The sequence below is a fragment of the Lepisosteus oculatus genome, chromosome 5, assembly GCF_040954835.1.
Source record: "Lepisosteus oculatus isolate fLepOcu1 chromosome 5, fLepOcu1.hap2, whole genome shotgun sequence".
NCBI lineage: Eukaryota > Metazoa > Chordata > Actinopteri > Semionotiformes > Lepisosteidae > Lepisosteus > Lepisosteus oculatus.
In genome coordinates, this window is record NC_090700.1 from 16,190,141 (window position 1) to 16,204,410 (window position 14,270).

General features: G+C 37.1%; 1 protein-coding gene and 1 long non-coding RNA gene across 2 annotated transcripts in view; one reads left to right on the plus strand and one right to left on the minus strand.

The window, feature by feature from the left end:
* Positions 1 to 14,270, plus strand: part of LOC102691469 (FRAS1 related extracellular matrix 2) — a 99,897-nt gene that overhangs the window by 59,242 nt on the left and 26,385 nt on the right. The window contains exons 7-9 of the mRNA XM_006628223.3: positions 10,070 to 10,219; positions 12,141 to 12,350; positions 13,988 to 14,185. Of these exons, the coding sequence (XP_006628286.2) occupies positions 10,070 to 10,219; positions 12,141 to 12,350; positions 13,988 to 14,185 (558 nt within the window). The remainder of the gene's footprint in view (positions 1 to 10,069; positions 10,220 to 12,140; positions 12,351 to 13,987; positions 14,186 to 14,270) is intronic.
* LOC107076759 (uncharacterized) lies at positions 7,616 to 9,334 on the minus strand. Its single transcript, XR_001477917.2, has 4 exons — positions 9,245 to 9,334; positions 8,975 to 9,022; positions 8,761 to 8,798; positions 7,616 to 7,729 (listed from the first exon to the last, which is right to left on the minus strand). It is a non-coding gene; the product is annotated as an uncharacterized lncRNA (long non-coding RNA).

The following is a 14,270-nucleotide window of genomic DNA, read 5'->3' on the forward strand; positions in this document are numbered from 1 at the left end:
AGCTGAAAAGTTCATCTACAGCACGGATGAAGCCTACACAATGAAGGAGCTTCTGTGAATGAGAAACCTGTTTCTGAGTATCACAGCTTTTATATGGCTATAACTACAACATGTCAGTCCTTAAAATAGATTATCTTACTGTAGCTGAGGTTTCAAAGTTCAAGAAAGCTGCAAAACATACAATAATAAACTTGGACTAGCTGGGCCTTTGACTGTACTTAGGACTGACAGGAGTATAATATGAAATCCTGAATCATGATCCATTCCAACTGTAAAACTCAAAATTGTGCACAGAGAGTCTTGACCTTGAGCCAAGGTAATCCACTGCAGTGTCATGACACCTGAATGCAAAGGAGTACATTTGCCTCCTGGAATTCAGACCACTCATAATCCCATGCATGGGGGCAAAAACACTTCAAAGCAAAATCCTAGTAATCAGCATTTACTGTAAAGTGCACTTTTAGTAATTGGAGGCAGTACTATTTCTGAAATAAGTTTTAATTCAGATAGCATTACAGATACGTTCTAGCATAACAGTGCCATCATCAGAGCTATCACATTTCCATTTTTTAACTTAAAGAAAGCTTTTATTATGGTCTATTCCGTGTTCATGCAGATTAGACAAGTTTTCTACTTGAAGAACAAAGAAGTGTATTGTTTTACTTCGAGCATCTCGACATCCTCTCCCTTTCAAGTTTTTCTTCAGAAGTAGTCAAGAGTTTAGTAGACCTTAAGTAGTTATCTCTGAAGGAGTTTTCTTTTCTGCCACTCTGCAGTTCTCATCTGCGGGAGGCAGTTGTTCCAAAGGTGATCATTGTTGTGCTGCTCACAATTCTCATTCATGTTAAAGCATTTCTCACACAGGGGAGTGAACAGGTAGGACTTGGATTTTTCAGAAGCTATGGGAGTGCATTGAAATCTCCGGTAAATCTTACTGGGGTGAAATTGCAACAATGCCAAAGGTCAAGCTTTTAATAATGCACCTACAGGTCTTTCCTGTTGAACCCAGACCCTCAGAAATCACTCTCTCAGCTCCCAACAGGAGGGTGACTCACTGAATAAGGACATATTCGCTTTTACTCCCTCTTCTGTGTTTTTTTGTTGTATTCGCATTAATCATCAAGTCCCCATGACTTGTTATCTGCCCCTTGTATTAAACAGGCTAATGTTTGCACTGTTAGTCCAATAAGTCAGAGGAAAGGAATTCAGTTCTAGATTGTAAAGAAGTAATAACAGGAATAACTGCAAATCTCACCTCCTCCGTAGTATACATAGGTGTCCCCAATATGCATAATCAGACTTGGATGGTTTTCAGCAGCCTTATTCTTGACATTTTCTCATGTAAATGTGTAGAATACAATTCCAGTATGAGAACTGTCTTGTAGTCAAAATTGATTCAAGCCATTTTGACAGTAGAAACTTCAGTGAAATATATATTTTTTTAAATCAAAGGTTTATGAGTCTAGAAGCAAGTGGATTTGGGAGTTTTGGGAAAAATCCATATTTCAATTAATTTACACACAGAAGAAGCAAATAATGTTCCAAGGACATTCATGGCAGGGGACGAAAGGAATTTCAAAATACTAGTCAATTTTATCATTGCCAACACAGATTCCAGTATTTTATTTATTTATTTTGGCCCAAATACTGTAGATGCCTTAGTTTGCCAGAATTAGCCTAGCCAAGATAAAAAATACGTTTTTTACTACTTAAGTTTCCCAGTAAAGACATACTGTTCAAAAGACAGCTATTTCATCTCACCTTAAAATGACGTGGATCTGACTGGTTCAGTTTCAGCTCTGTTGAAGTATAATTTGACAGTATGTACCCATCTTAAGTTGTTTAAATGTGACTTGCACTAGGGGTGGAAAACAGTGATCCATTGTAGAAGTGTGCTTCATGTATTGTTTTATTGTTAGCTGCACAAAATATTAAGATTCTCATGTCAAGACCTTGCTAGAAGAAAACATATCCCTGAGGCTATTGTCTGAAAGCACTGTTTTTCAGTGATGAAGTTGTTGGGGCACATGTACTGTACTTGTTTAAAAACAAATGTAGTGATGCTGTATCTTCTGTTGTTACAGGTATTTGAGTAGGTACAGTAGTTATGTCAGCATGTGTTGGCTGCAAAGGAACAAGTAAAGATTTATCCCTTGCTCAAAGGAAAAGAGAATACATTTAATTCCTTTCTGCATGGAATATACCTTTACCTGTTTCTTTACTTATATTGTTTTGATTGGTTTCCTTTTTAATCAGATAATTAAGATGGAGGTTATTCACACTTTTAAAATTATACACAAGTTTAGTATCCAAGATGTATCCAAGCTCTGCAGCACAATCACATTCCAAAACTGTTTTGAGTGTTTCATATTTAATGTCCCTCACTTAATAACCACTGCCACTAAATCATTTAACATTTTATAGCAGTCTACAGAAAGACAAAATAGGGCTTCTTGCAGTTAATATTCTGATTTAAGTTAAATGTAAAGTACGTGTGAAACAAGCGAAATAAAAAAAAAAACATTTATAAGTGTAGTGGCTTAAACAGCGTTATGCCCCCGATAAACTGCAACTTACAGCACAGAACATTTTTTCCTACAGGTCTTTAGTGTAGTGTATGCTTGTTTAATTTTCTTCTTTACCTAAAAGATTAGGACAAGCTTTGAATTGTCATACAGAAGCCAGAATTTTGTCAAAACAGCGGCTAAAAAAAATGCTGAATTCTAGATTCATGTGCAAGAAACTCGGTCTTCTAAGAGTAAAACACAGTGGTTGAAATGCTTTTATTCTGTACTTCTTTTTTCCACATTGTGGAGTCCGTTCTTCTACTCTCCTACCTGCAACAGAAGGTAACATACAAATTATTTAATGTACTAAACCAGGGGTCATTCTTCACAGCACCTGTTCCTGCCACTGAAGGGTCTCTGGAGTGCAGTTCATATGTGTTGCTGTTATTAAGGTGCTACTGTATGTACTCACCAAATCAGCCTCACTGCAGGGTTTCAAACACAAGGAATCTAGCACCCCCTACTGAACAGAAGAATCCTCAAGCATGTCTATTCATTTCATTTATTATAAATTCACTGATGCTTTGAAGGCTGCTCTGAATCTGATCAATATCATTCAGGTTTAATCATTATGACTACTTTAATCATATGTAGCTAACTCCCTAGGCACATATATATTTAAAAGTGTGCTGTTAATAAGAAAAAAGAACCAACAGGTATTTTAACGTGTATTTTTCTAAAGTAGTATAAAATATGTAATCTTTGTAATCTATATGTAATTATTTTTCAATATCACTTCAGAGAGATGAGTTCTTATTATTATATTAGCCAGGGAATGTTTCTGGCCGTGTTCTAACATAGTGAGCACATAAACGCAAGTCATCAGTCACCAGGTGCTGAACAAACTGTCTTTGAAACGCATTCTGTTGTTCCATTTGGATATAAGATTGGTGGGACTCAAGATGTTCAAGTGATTTCTGAATGACAATCATACACCCCATTTTGGTAGTAAAAAGCTCCATGTCAGATCAGAGTTATATGTATTATATATGTTATATGTATATGTATCAAGCAGACTTGCTGTAACTATGATGTAAAATAAAATAGTTTGTATCCACCGAATCCAGACATACAATATCGTGCTGATAAGACAGATGAAAGAAGAGTCACTTAGGAGTCTCACGTCAAGGTCTCAGTTTTCAGCATAAAATAGCATCTCCTGGAACAGTGCTTTCTAGGTTTTAGAGATCCACAAGTGCTGAGCTATATTTTTACCTTTTCTTCAAAGCTTTTATAAATGTATGGTAGAAGAATGAACATAATGGTTAATTTTATAAAGAATAAATCCCATAGCCGTTTTAGACTGTGTGAAAAAATTAATTGCTCTTATAAGGCACTGAAGAGTTCAATATTTACAGATACTAGCAAACTGAAAAAAGAAATCAGTCTATAGATCATCACAAATGGATTTAACAAAACAGGAAGCATAGACTATATTATATCATACATAATATGTTGCTTTCTTGATCACTGTAAATGGGCTATCAATGTGCCAATTAGGGCAGTTAAGAATAATATTCCTTAGACTTTTAGTCTAAGACTTAGACATTTAGACATTTCAAAAATGACCTTGAATTCTGTGAACCTTTTTTTCTAATCCCATAAAACGTGGTATTACAAGTCAGGTTGTGAAATAATTAGCAGGATAATTAACAAAAAATGAATTTCTCTGTTACTCAACAGGGGGATTTACGTTGTAAATACTTCTAATCTTGAGTTGCACAAAAGCACTATCTGCACTGCCTGCAGAATGTTTTTTTTTCTACAGTCTTTACTCAATAACTGAACCTTAGCTGCAAGATGGAAATTGCATTATCAGTAATAGTGACAAGATGAAAAATTATGCAGTGATTCAGTGGAGAACAGTATCTCCAACAAAATAATCTCACTTTTTATCACTGCATTTCACACTGACCTATTTTATGGCCAGGGATGGTGCTGGGGGCTTGTAAATTATTTGTTTTCTGTGTATTTCCAAAAACTCCTCTGAGCCAAGAAGAGAAAGGGTTCTGAACTTATATTTCATTCTCCTTTATCTGTGTCTAGGCTAAGTGTTGCTGGCAAAGACTAGCTGTTCAACTGCTGCTGTGCTCCTTCATATCAAATCAGGACGTAGAGAATGCAGACTTCGCTTTCTGGCCAGATGGCTTCATCTGCCAAGAACAAGTGCATATAAACATGTATGGATGTGTTCTTATCACAGCTTGAAACTAATGATTCAGTGAACACAACAAATTTGGCTATTATTAAATGCACAAAGCTAATGGACTGCATTTACCTATTCATGTGCAATTGGACCAAGCTCTTGCCAATTATTTATAAAACTATACATACCATTATATATATATACAGTATATACAATTTTTTAAAGATTTTTTTAAGTTCTGGTATAGTTTTCTAAAAATCTATACTAGTCTAAAAATCTATACCATCTTTGCTGCAACTTGTGTAGATGTTAACTGTTCACAATTGATATTGTGATAATTTCATATTGATCATGCTGGATTCACTTTTAGTTCATTTCTTTACTTTAGTTCATTATCTTTATCTCCGGGATTTTAGCATTTCCGTTGTCTAGCTATTATTGTATGTTGTTTTTTTAGAATATCTATATTCTTATTTACTGCTGCTTAGCAATAAGAAGCTTAAGCAATATATAACACACTTCCAACTCTATAAAGTAGAAGAACGTAATCGAATAGACATCAGACAGGTTTCTGTATCCATGTGAACCTGAAGTCTAATATCCGTGATACTGTTTGTTGCTTAGTGATTCAGCTACTCGCTGGCACAGTTATTGCATGAGTGCCTTACCTTCATTTGAGCAGCAAATGCTGCAGTGCTTTCGTTAATTCAAACTTTGCAAGCTGGAGCAATTTTATTGGAAGAAATCCAGCCAAGACCTTTTCTTTAAAAAAAAGTGCTCTCGTACTTCTATTTTTCTGCACTGGCATGTGTTCTGCAAAGATTGTCATAGATCCTTTCCTTTGTAGATTTTACATTTTTATCTGTTAACTACAGGATGCCCAAAAACCTGCTCCTGGGAAGCTGGATAAATGCAGGATTTCTAGGGCTCTAAATCCTTCAGCTACTTTAGACTTGAAAAGTCTATTGGTAAATAATTTGTGGAATTACAGAACAAAAAACAAAAGGTATCATGGTCCTCAAGGACAAGATTTACTGAAATGGTTATGTGTACCATTTCATATCTAGGTCGGACATTATTGGAATGCATAACGGTATGCCGTTATTATTCAATCAAAAATCCTTGGGGCTCTGGCTTTCTCAGAAGAAAGTACTAGTGAATTATTTTTCCCTTTGTCCTGCTAAACAAATATCCATATTCATCAACGACAGGAGTGATTTTTTGGAAGGTACTGTAGAAGGTCAAACATACCAGAAGTAGTTAACCCTTCTGTAATTATCAGGGTGGGGATGGAAGGTGAAGGAGTTCATGGACCAGAGGTTTATCACCTAGCTAATGGGCCATGACCCTTTGAAGCCAGTTATTTGTCTATTTTAGAAAATATCCTTATCTGATAGCAGTCCACTATTGAGACTGGGCTCCTGCCACAAGCTACAAAAGGACTCCAGTCTAATTATTTCTGAAGCAAAGTGGAGATCACCTGATTAGTTTCACCAGTCCCCGGTTGTTTAATTTGTCTGCCGTGGCCCACACTGTGTGATTCCACAATCTTTCAGGTGCTGTTTCCTAACTTCTATGGGCTCTTCATAAACACTACTACAGTTATGATGAGGGAGAAAAATACTTGTCTAGACCTATTCATATTCAATCCTTTGTATTATTGTTGTTACGGGATTCAGAAAATGCTCTTATCATGATATTGCAAGATAAGGAAAATTTTCAAATATGTCACAAAACAACGTTTCTCATAGCTAAGTTTTAAAAGACTTAAAGACTTTTAAGCTCATTTTTTTGTTGTGTGTGCATTATGGTGGTTTTTAAAATAAAAATAAAATGCAAAGACATCAGGGGAACAATTGTATTCTGCTGATGTACATTTTAAAAAATCCTGGATTTGAAACACCAAAATGTCCAAACACATTTTTAAGGCAACGGTTTCAGACTAATTCTTCAGTGAAAACAGAACCCTCAATATCTGGTAACAAGAGGTGCTGTTGCAAATAGTCAAATTAAAATTAATGCAATTAAGGTTTAAACAGCTCAGGCCATACAGAAAAGCCAAAAGTGTTGAATGATTCCTTACTGTATTTTAAGTGAGTGTATAAAAAGACTAATTCTTTGTTTAGGTAATGCATCGATAGAACATAAAATATGATGCTTTTAACACTTCCCAGTAATGGAAAATCCAAACAAAGTACTGAGTAGTGGAGGTAACTAGAAAAATAGAAACAAAATACAAGCTCTAGTGTTCATTGTCATAGAAACATAATATAGACTTGTTAGCAAATGTATCTGTCAGCAACAATGTCAGGTGGTTGTTTGTTCAGTGGTGTGTTGTGGTGCTGTTGAGGCATGTCAGGGAAAATTAATCTTATCACCCATTACAGATATCAGATTGAAACATGGATAAAGGCTGTCATGGATACCAAAGTCTATCTTTATTCAGATTGACATACTGTTGAATGGTTCTCTGTATCTCCTTGATACCTCCATATTAGGTCTTATGTCATTTCCAGAACCCCCTGCGGGTGAAGGCATCGATTGTAATAGGTCTTCCTTTTCTAAACTCAGCACCTGTTAGCCATGGCACTGTCATTTCACTCTGCTGCTCAGCAGACTCTTTGTGATGATGCTTCCTGAAAGTGTTCACTCCTAAGCGGCCAGAAGTGATAAAATTGTTTCCATAGTAACAGCTGCTCCGAGGCAGAATCCTGAGAAACTAGGATGGCCAGAATGGTGTTTGGTAAAATGAAAAGACAGTTTAAAGCTAAAAGCTAATTCTTTATGATCTGTTTCTCTGTCTTTAAGATGAAATATCGAAGCAAAAGCTGATCAATCGTGTTTTATGTTCGTACAATGTTTAATTAACATGAATGGTATGTAGTTGCATAATAACAACAGTCTTTGTTTAAATGTTTTTGCTCTTTGCTCTTTTCTTCTTCTCTCTCAGCTGCTTCCCTCTTTCCACCTTCTTGCAGCATCTGCACAGCACTGAGGGGTTCTGGGGGTTTTCAGCCTGAAAGAGACAAACAAGAACTGGGATCAGGGCAAACAAGACACTAAATCTTACAAAATGGCCACATCTAGTTATGTTCCCACCTCAAACTCAATCCAATATTGTGTCAAATAGTGAGGCATTTCTTAATATTTAACATCATTGTTACTATACATTTACCTACTGTAGATGAAAATAGAGTTATACCAAAATAAATTTGATTTTGCATTCTTTTAGATTTTGCTTAGTTTAAGGCTTTGTGTCTCTTTGCCCATCTCAGCAGGCAGTATAAACAATGAGCTGTCCCAATGTACTCTATTAGTACAAACAGCTGTTCTCCGGTTATTTCTCCAAACTTTTTCTGAAGAGAACCCATCTACTCTCATCAATTTCCCCAACAGTTTGATGTTGAATTTCCAAGCCTTCACTTTCTGTCTCCAACTTTTCCTCCTGTACAAGTAAGACAGGCCCATCTTCTGGGTTTTTAACCAGATCAATTTCTAATACTCCTTCTTTGTCATTTTGTGGGGATTCGTATTTGTCCAGTGGGTGTTGCCTTACTGTTGCGATCTCTTCCTCAGGTGCTGGTTTGATAGGTCCTTTTTCTGGGTCTTCAAGCACTACAATATTGAATTAACCTTTTTTGGCATTTTGAGGGCACCTATCTTTTTCCAGTGGGTTTTGTCCTGCTGGTGCAATCCATTCCTCAAGTTTTGGCATGACAGATTCTTCTGGGTCTACAACCAGGACAATATTTAGCTTGTCCTCTTCAACATATGGAACCAACCCATATTTGTACAGTGGGAACTGCCCTGCCATTGTAAGGACAAAGGCCAGCGGTAACTTCACCTCATAAAAGCAAGAATGCAAATGCCTGGTTTAGATTCCAATCATGACTTTCTGATGTTTGAAACCCTGATGTTATGATGACATCACATTGGCAGAGTATTCTGTAGCTTTTTAAAAAAATGCTTATCTTTTTTTAAAAAAAGAAACAAAGGCAAAGACCTAATTAATGTGTAAAAAAAAGTATATAACAAATATACACTTACAGGTAGTTTTCAGTTCATATGGCACATACAGGACATTCCTGGATAAGTATTTGGAAAAAAAAGATTAAACTCAGTTGTAAGGTATATAGAAAATGTATTGAACATTAATAATAAATTTAATATTGACAGTAGTACAGTCCATGTCATTTGTTTAAATCTCTTTGTTTTTTGCTGTTTTCTGATTCTTCTCTCCCAGCTGCTTCCCTCTTTTCACCTCTTTGCAGTTTCTGCCCATGATTCAGGGATTTTCTGGGTTTTCAGTCTGAAAAAAGCAAACCAACGACAGGGTTAGGAGAAAAAAGAAACTAAATTTTACTACATCTAGTAACTTACCCCACCGTAAACTAGAACTGGTCCAGTTATTGTACTTTACCTACAGTAGAAACAGCCACATGAAGGCTAACATTCTATAAAATATTTGAATGCAGGTTCTGGTTTATTTTCCTATTTTACACTTCTTAAGCCTTTAAGGCAGTCCTTTTACCTTTCTCCTTGCCAGATATCTCTTAGCTCCACTCAGCAGACAGTATAAACAGTTCCAGTGTACTCAAAGAGAAGGGTCAGCCCTTCACTGCCTCTTTTTGGGACTGAATAGTGCCCACCCTCTCTCTGAGATTTTCTCAACACTTTCAAGTGGGGCATCCAGGATGTTTGCTGTTAGGCCTTTGATTTCTGTCGTAATCTCCTCCTCTTGCACTGGTCCTTCAAGTTTATAAACTGGTCCTTCTACTAGATCCTAAATCAAAACAATATTTAATCCTCACCCTTTTGTACTTTTGAGGGGACTCAAATTTGTAAGCACATTATTTCTCTATCGTTGCAATTCCCTTCCTTTTGTCCTGGTTGCATAAGTCCAGGGCTCAGAAATAGGTTGTTTCTGGTTTGTTTACAATGTGCCACGACATCTAACTTTTTTAGCTGAAATAAAATTTGTCTTTCATTTTTGAGAAAGGGTTTTCGAAGCTACTTTTTGCAAGTGCGGTGAATCACTATGAAACAAAAGATGATGAAGTAAACAACGACAAATAACCAACAAAAAGATTTTTAAAAAGTCCAATACGGACCATACAATCATCTTAAGTATCACCTTTAGGAAAGTCGAATTATGATGCTTCCTTATGCACAACAGATTGAGAAATGCTGCAGTCCTATTGTGAAGTGCTAGTAAACCTGTGTGTTTATAAGGTATGAGCTGAGAGAACTACATTCATCATACTAAGAATCAATAATTTAACTGTCTTCTGTGTTTCCTATGGTAACCACTTCCATGCTCTTCTGGTTGTGACCCACCGGTCCTTTTCTACTCCAGCGCCAGTCTTTTATTTCGGAGATATGGAATACCACGTGGATGAGAGTGACGGCTATGTGGAGGTGCGCGTGTGGAGAACTGGAACTGACCTCTCTAAGACCGCCACCGTCACAGTGCGGTCCCGCAGGACAGACCCTGTGTCTGCCGAAGGTAAGAAATGTCACAGATAGGTAACCATTTAGAGAATCATTATACCACGTTGTCTACATACATTGCATCCCAAAAGCCTGATTTTACACGGGATTTGCAAACCAGCTATTGACACCACAGTCTATCACAGGCAGACTGAAGTATTTTATCAAAATTCATGTCACTCAATGTCAATTTTGTGTTGTGATTATTTGCAGGCCTAAGTGCAATATTGCAACTATCAATAGTCTTCATGTCTTGATTTGCAGGTGTTAGTGCAATATGAGTTGATTAGACCTGCAAACCTGCAGTGCACTTAGATTGTAACTGTACATTTTAGTTCAGTTTGCAAAGCATGTGTCCTGCACTCCTATTATCTAAAGAAAAGTCAAAAGACGAGTTAGAGTAAAAGCCATAAAGAGTCACTTGAGTTGTCAGGTCAGTGTTTCATTACGTTCTTCACTTTAACATTGTAACATCTGGACTCTGAATTTCCATCTTTACCAGGACATGAAGGAAATGTATTTCCCTTCAAATTTCTTAGGACAATGTTTTGTTATTCATAGCTCACCAGCGCATTGGGCAGACTAAGGTAAAGCCTTGCTCTATAAAAAAGAAAATGACTGCAAGTTAGGGTACATGTGTGTGCTGAAGAATAGTCCTCATTGGCCATAGAAGTCTGGAGTCTTTCAAGCGTTAGGAGAATAAATGAGTGGGAAATTTGTGGGGAATCAAGTGAGCTTAGGAATGCAAACATCTTCAAGTCATCACGGCTTATAACTGCCCTAGGGCTTTGGAAAGGTACGAGGCACAGTGCTGTCAGGTTTGTGTTCTTTTGAATGAATATAGATCCTATGGAATGTAAACTTTTCCTCCTGCTGTGGATTGCACACACTTCTTTTCAGGGGATGAACTTCACAAGTTTGGAATCTGTCTGCTTAACCTCCTACCTATCTGCAGACTTCAGCAAGCTCCATCCTATCTCCCTCCTTTATAAGGCCCTCTTTTTTGTTTTTTCTATTTCAGCAAATTGAAAATATTTCATTATTTATCTTATCTCTCTAGGTTTATAGGTTCTGCAGGCATAAGCAAACATGTTGCACATTACTGGGTCATAGACTCCTGTGAAAGCTTAAGAATGAAAAGATGACATTAGTGCTGATATTTTTCACTGCTAAGCAGGAAAGAATTTGCTGTGGAAAAAAAAAAAACAACAAGAACCAACCCAACAAAGAAGTCAGGAGTGAGCACTTAATTCAGTTTCACATTCCATCATTTTAGTAGTATCATGGTTAAATAACATTTTTTATCCTTTTTGATTGCTGGCTCTTCTGAATTGTAATAAGAGTACCAAACCCAGAAGAACAAGAATAGGTTTATTCCATGCTGAAAAAAAGAAGAAAGAGAACACAACGTTTCGGCCATGGAGCCTTCTTCAGGTGTGAGCTCCTGAAGAAGGCTCCTCACACCTGAAGAAGGCTCCACGGCCGAAACGTTGTGTTCTCTTTCTTCTTTTTTTCAGCATGGAATAAACCTAATACTTGTTCCTTTGCAGCCTACGCATTCTGACGCAGCTACCCACCTGAACTACAAACCCAGAAGAATTTGAGGCTTATACTGTAAAATTACAAGAACATTGTATATGAACATCGTATATATTGTATATGTATATGCTTTCTGTAATTTTAGTTGAAGAGCCTTAACATAAAATAAGTGTTAGGTTTTTATAGGATAATACATTTTGAATAGGAAACCTCCAATGGAATCAGTGGGTCTTCCCCTCAGTTACAGTATGTTGGTTTCTTTCCGTTGGGCTGAAAGTTCAACCTGAGGTTCAACACTGAAGGCGATGCTCATTGTCAATAATATGATTGCTGGAAGATAAATGCACATTCTAAGAATTCTTAAAACAATATATTCCCAAAATCTCTTCTGTTTTCAGCTGGTGTTGATTATGTGGGGATCAGCCGGAACTTAGATTTTGCTCCAGGGGTCAACATGCAGACGTTCCGTGTCACCATCCTGGATGACCTGGGGCAACCAGTCCTGGAGGGTATAGAGAAGTTTGAGCTGGTCTTGAGAATGCCCATGAATGCCATCCTGGGGGAGCCTGGCAAAGCAACCATCTTCATCAATGACTCCGTCTCAGACTGTAAGCTGACGATTTTTTAAAGTATTTAAAATAATTCTCCTTTTCCAACCACATGCTATAGGTTTCACAGTGCAGGTGTTGCTGAGCAGCACTGTAACGAGATGACAGGCCGAAACCCAACTGCAGGACTTTGTGTGTCTCCGGAAGATTCCGGAGAGCCGAGTAGTTAGTAGTGAGGCGACTAGTTAGGAGAGATGAGTGGGGAGGCAGGGTGACAATCTGCTATCTCTGCTAAATCGACACTGTAGTAAACTACTGCTTGCAGTCGGGAGAAGAGCGTAGAGTTAGTGGTCTCACGGCTCTAGGGAGCTCAATGCCAGAGCGTCAGGCTATCAGGCAGTTAAACCTTAAAAAGGCAGATCATTCAGGATTGCTTGATTGGCTTCCTGATTGAAAGATTAAAGGAGGAATGAAGAGAGATGGCCTGAGTGCATTCTCCCTGGGCCGTTGGATGGGTGAGCGCTCCTGAGAATGGCCTGGGCTCCAATGACAACATGGGGCTGCAAACCACTCCTGGCCAGGGTGTAATTATATGACATTAAATGAAAGAATTCTTCAGTTCTTAGTCTTTCTGTATTTAGAGGATACGTGAACATTTCCTTTTACAGTCTTTCCAAAGCATATTACTCCCTTGGAAGTTTAAGCTTTAAAAAATATTTATGTGCTGTAAACCAAAGTAGCCAATTGTTACCATAATGGTCAAGTTGATCTTCCTTTGAAGTTAAAGGTTTATTGAATTTGGAAAAGTGGTGTGTCGTCCTTTCTCCAGTCAATGTCAATAAGTTAAATACATGGCTCAGGTGAGACACAATAATATATGCTTAGGAAACAAATCTTGGGAATTCGGGAAAATAGCTAGAGCATAACAAATAAATTTAGAATTCTGAACAGAAGCAAAGTGCTCATAATAAAACATAAATTGTTTTTTTCATTCATATTTTAAATCTGGGGATCTTATAAATATTGCTTATTTATACACAATAGATTTGAACATGGCACAGAATGAGATGTTGCTAAAATAATAAGTATGTACTGTATTAGAAAATGTGTAAATGTACATTTTTGAAAGGTGTACAGTTTTTGTGATTATTGCATATCAAGTCAAAGCCAGAGTCCTTTGATTTATGACTAATGTTGTAATTAAATTATGCAAAGTAATATCAGAGCCAAACAGTACATAGTGTACAGTAGTTCCCTGTTGATCAGTATTGTAGCCAAACTCTTGTTACAAAATTGTGATTATGTTTTTCACTTACTGTACAGTATATCATGAAGTTTATGTGCAAAGATCTTAGATAAAGGCCTGCCTGCACCAAAATGTATTTTTTATGTATACAAACTCTGTTTTGCTTATATTGTGATATTGTGTTTGATAATTAGCCGTTGCTGTCATTTGTCATAATGAGATTGCGCTGATGATAAGATTGGTAGATGTGCTACTGTACATGAAATGTAGTTGTTATTATCATTCAAATGCCAGCTCTCATCTAATTTACACTATTTTGCTATATTTCAAACCTGGTAAAAACTTTCCAGTTTCTCTTCAAGCTTCCAGTACACTGAATCATAATTAAATTAGTTTAAATGTAGTTCATTTTGAACGCTATAGGACTGCAATTTTTGTCTCTCTGTTAAAGTGCCAAAAGTCCAGTTCCGAGAGGCAATGTACATGGGGAATGAAAACGATGGGCAGATATCGGCCATTGTGTACCGCAGTGGAGACATCAGCTATAAATCCACAGTGCGCTGCTACACCAGACAGGGCTCTGCGCAGGTTATGATGGACTTTGACGAGCGTCCCAACACAGATGCTTCAATCATCAGCTTCTTACCTGGTAATATTTAGCTGCTGAAAAATAATTCAAAAGAACACTAGCGGTGCTTTTTTGTACTATTGATACTTTCGATTTTTTTATTAAG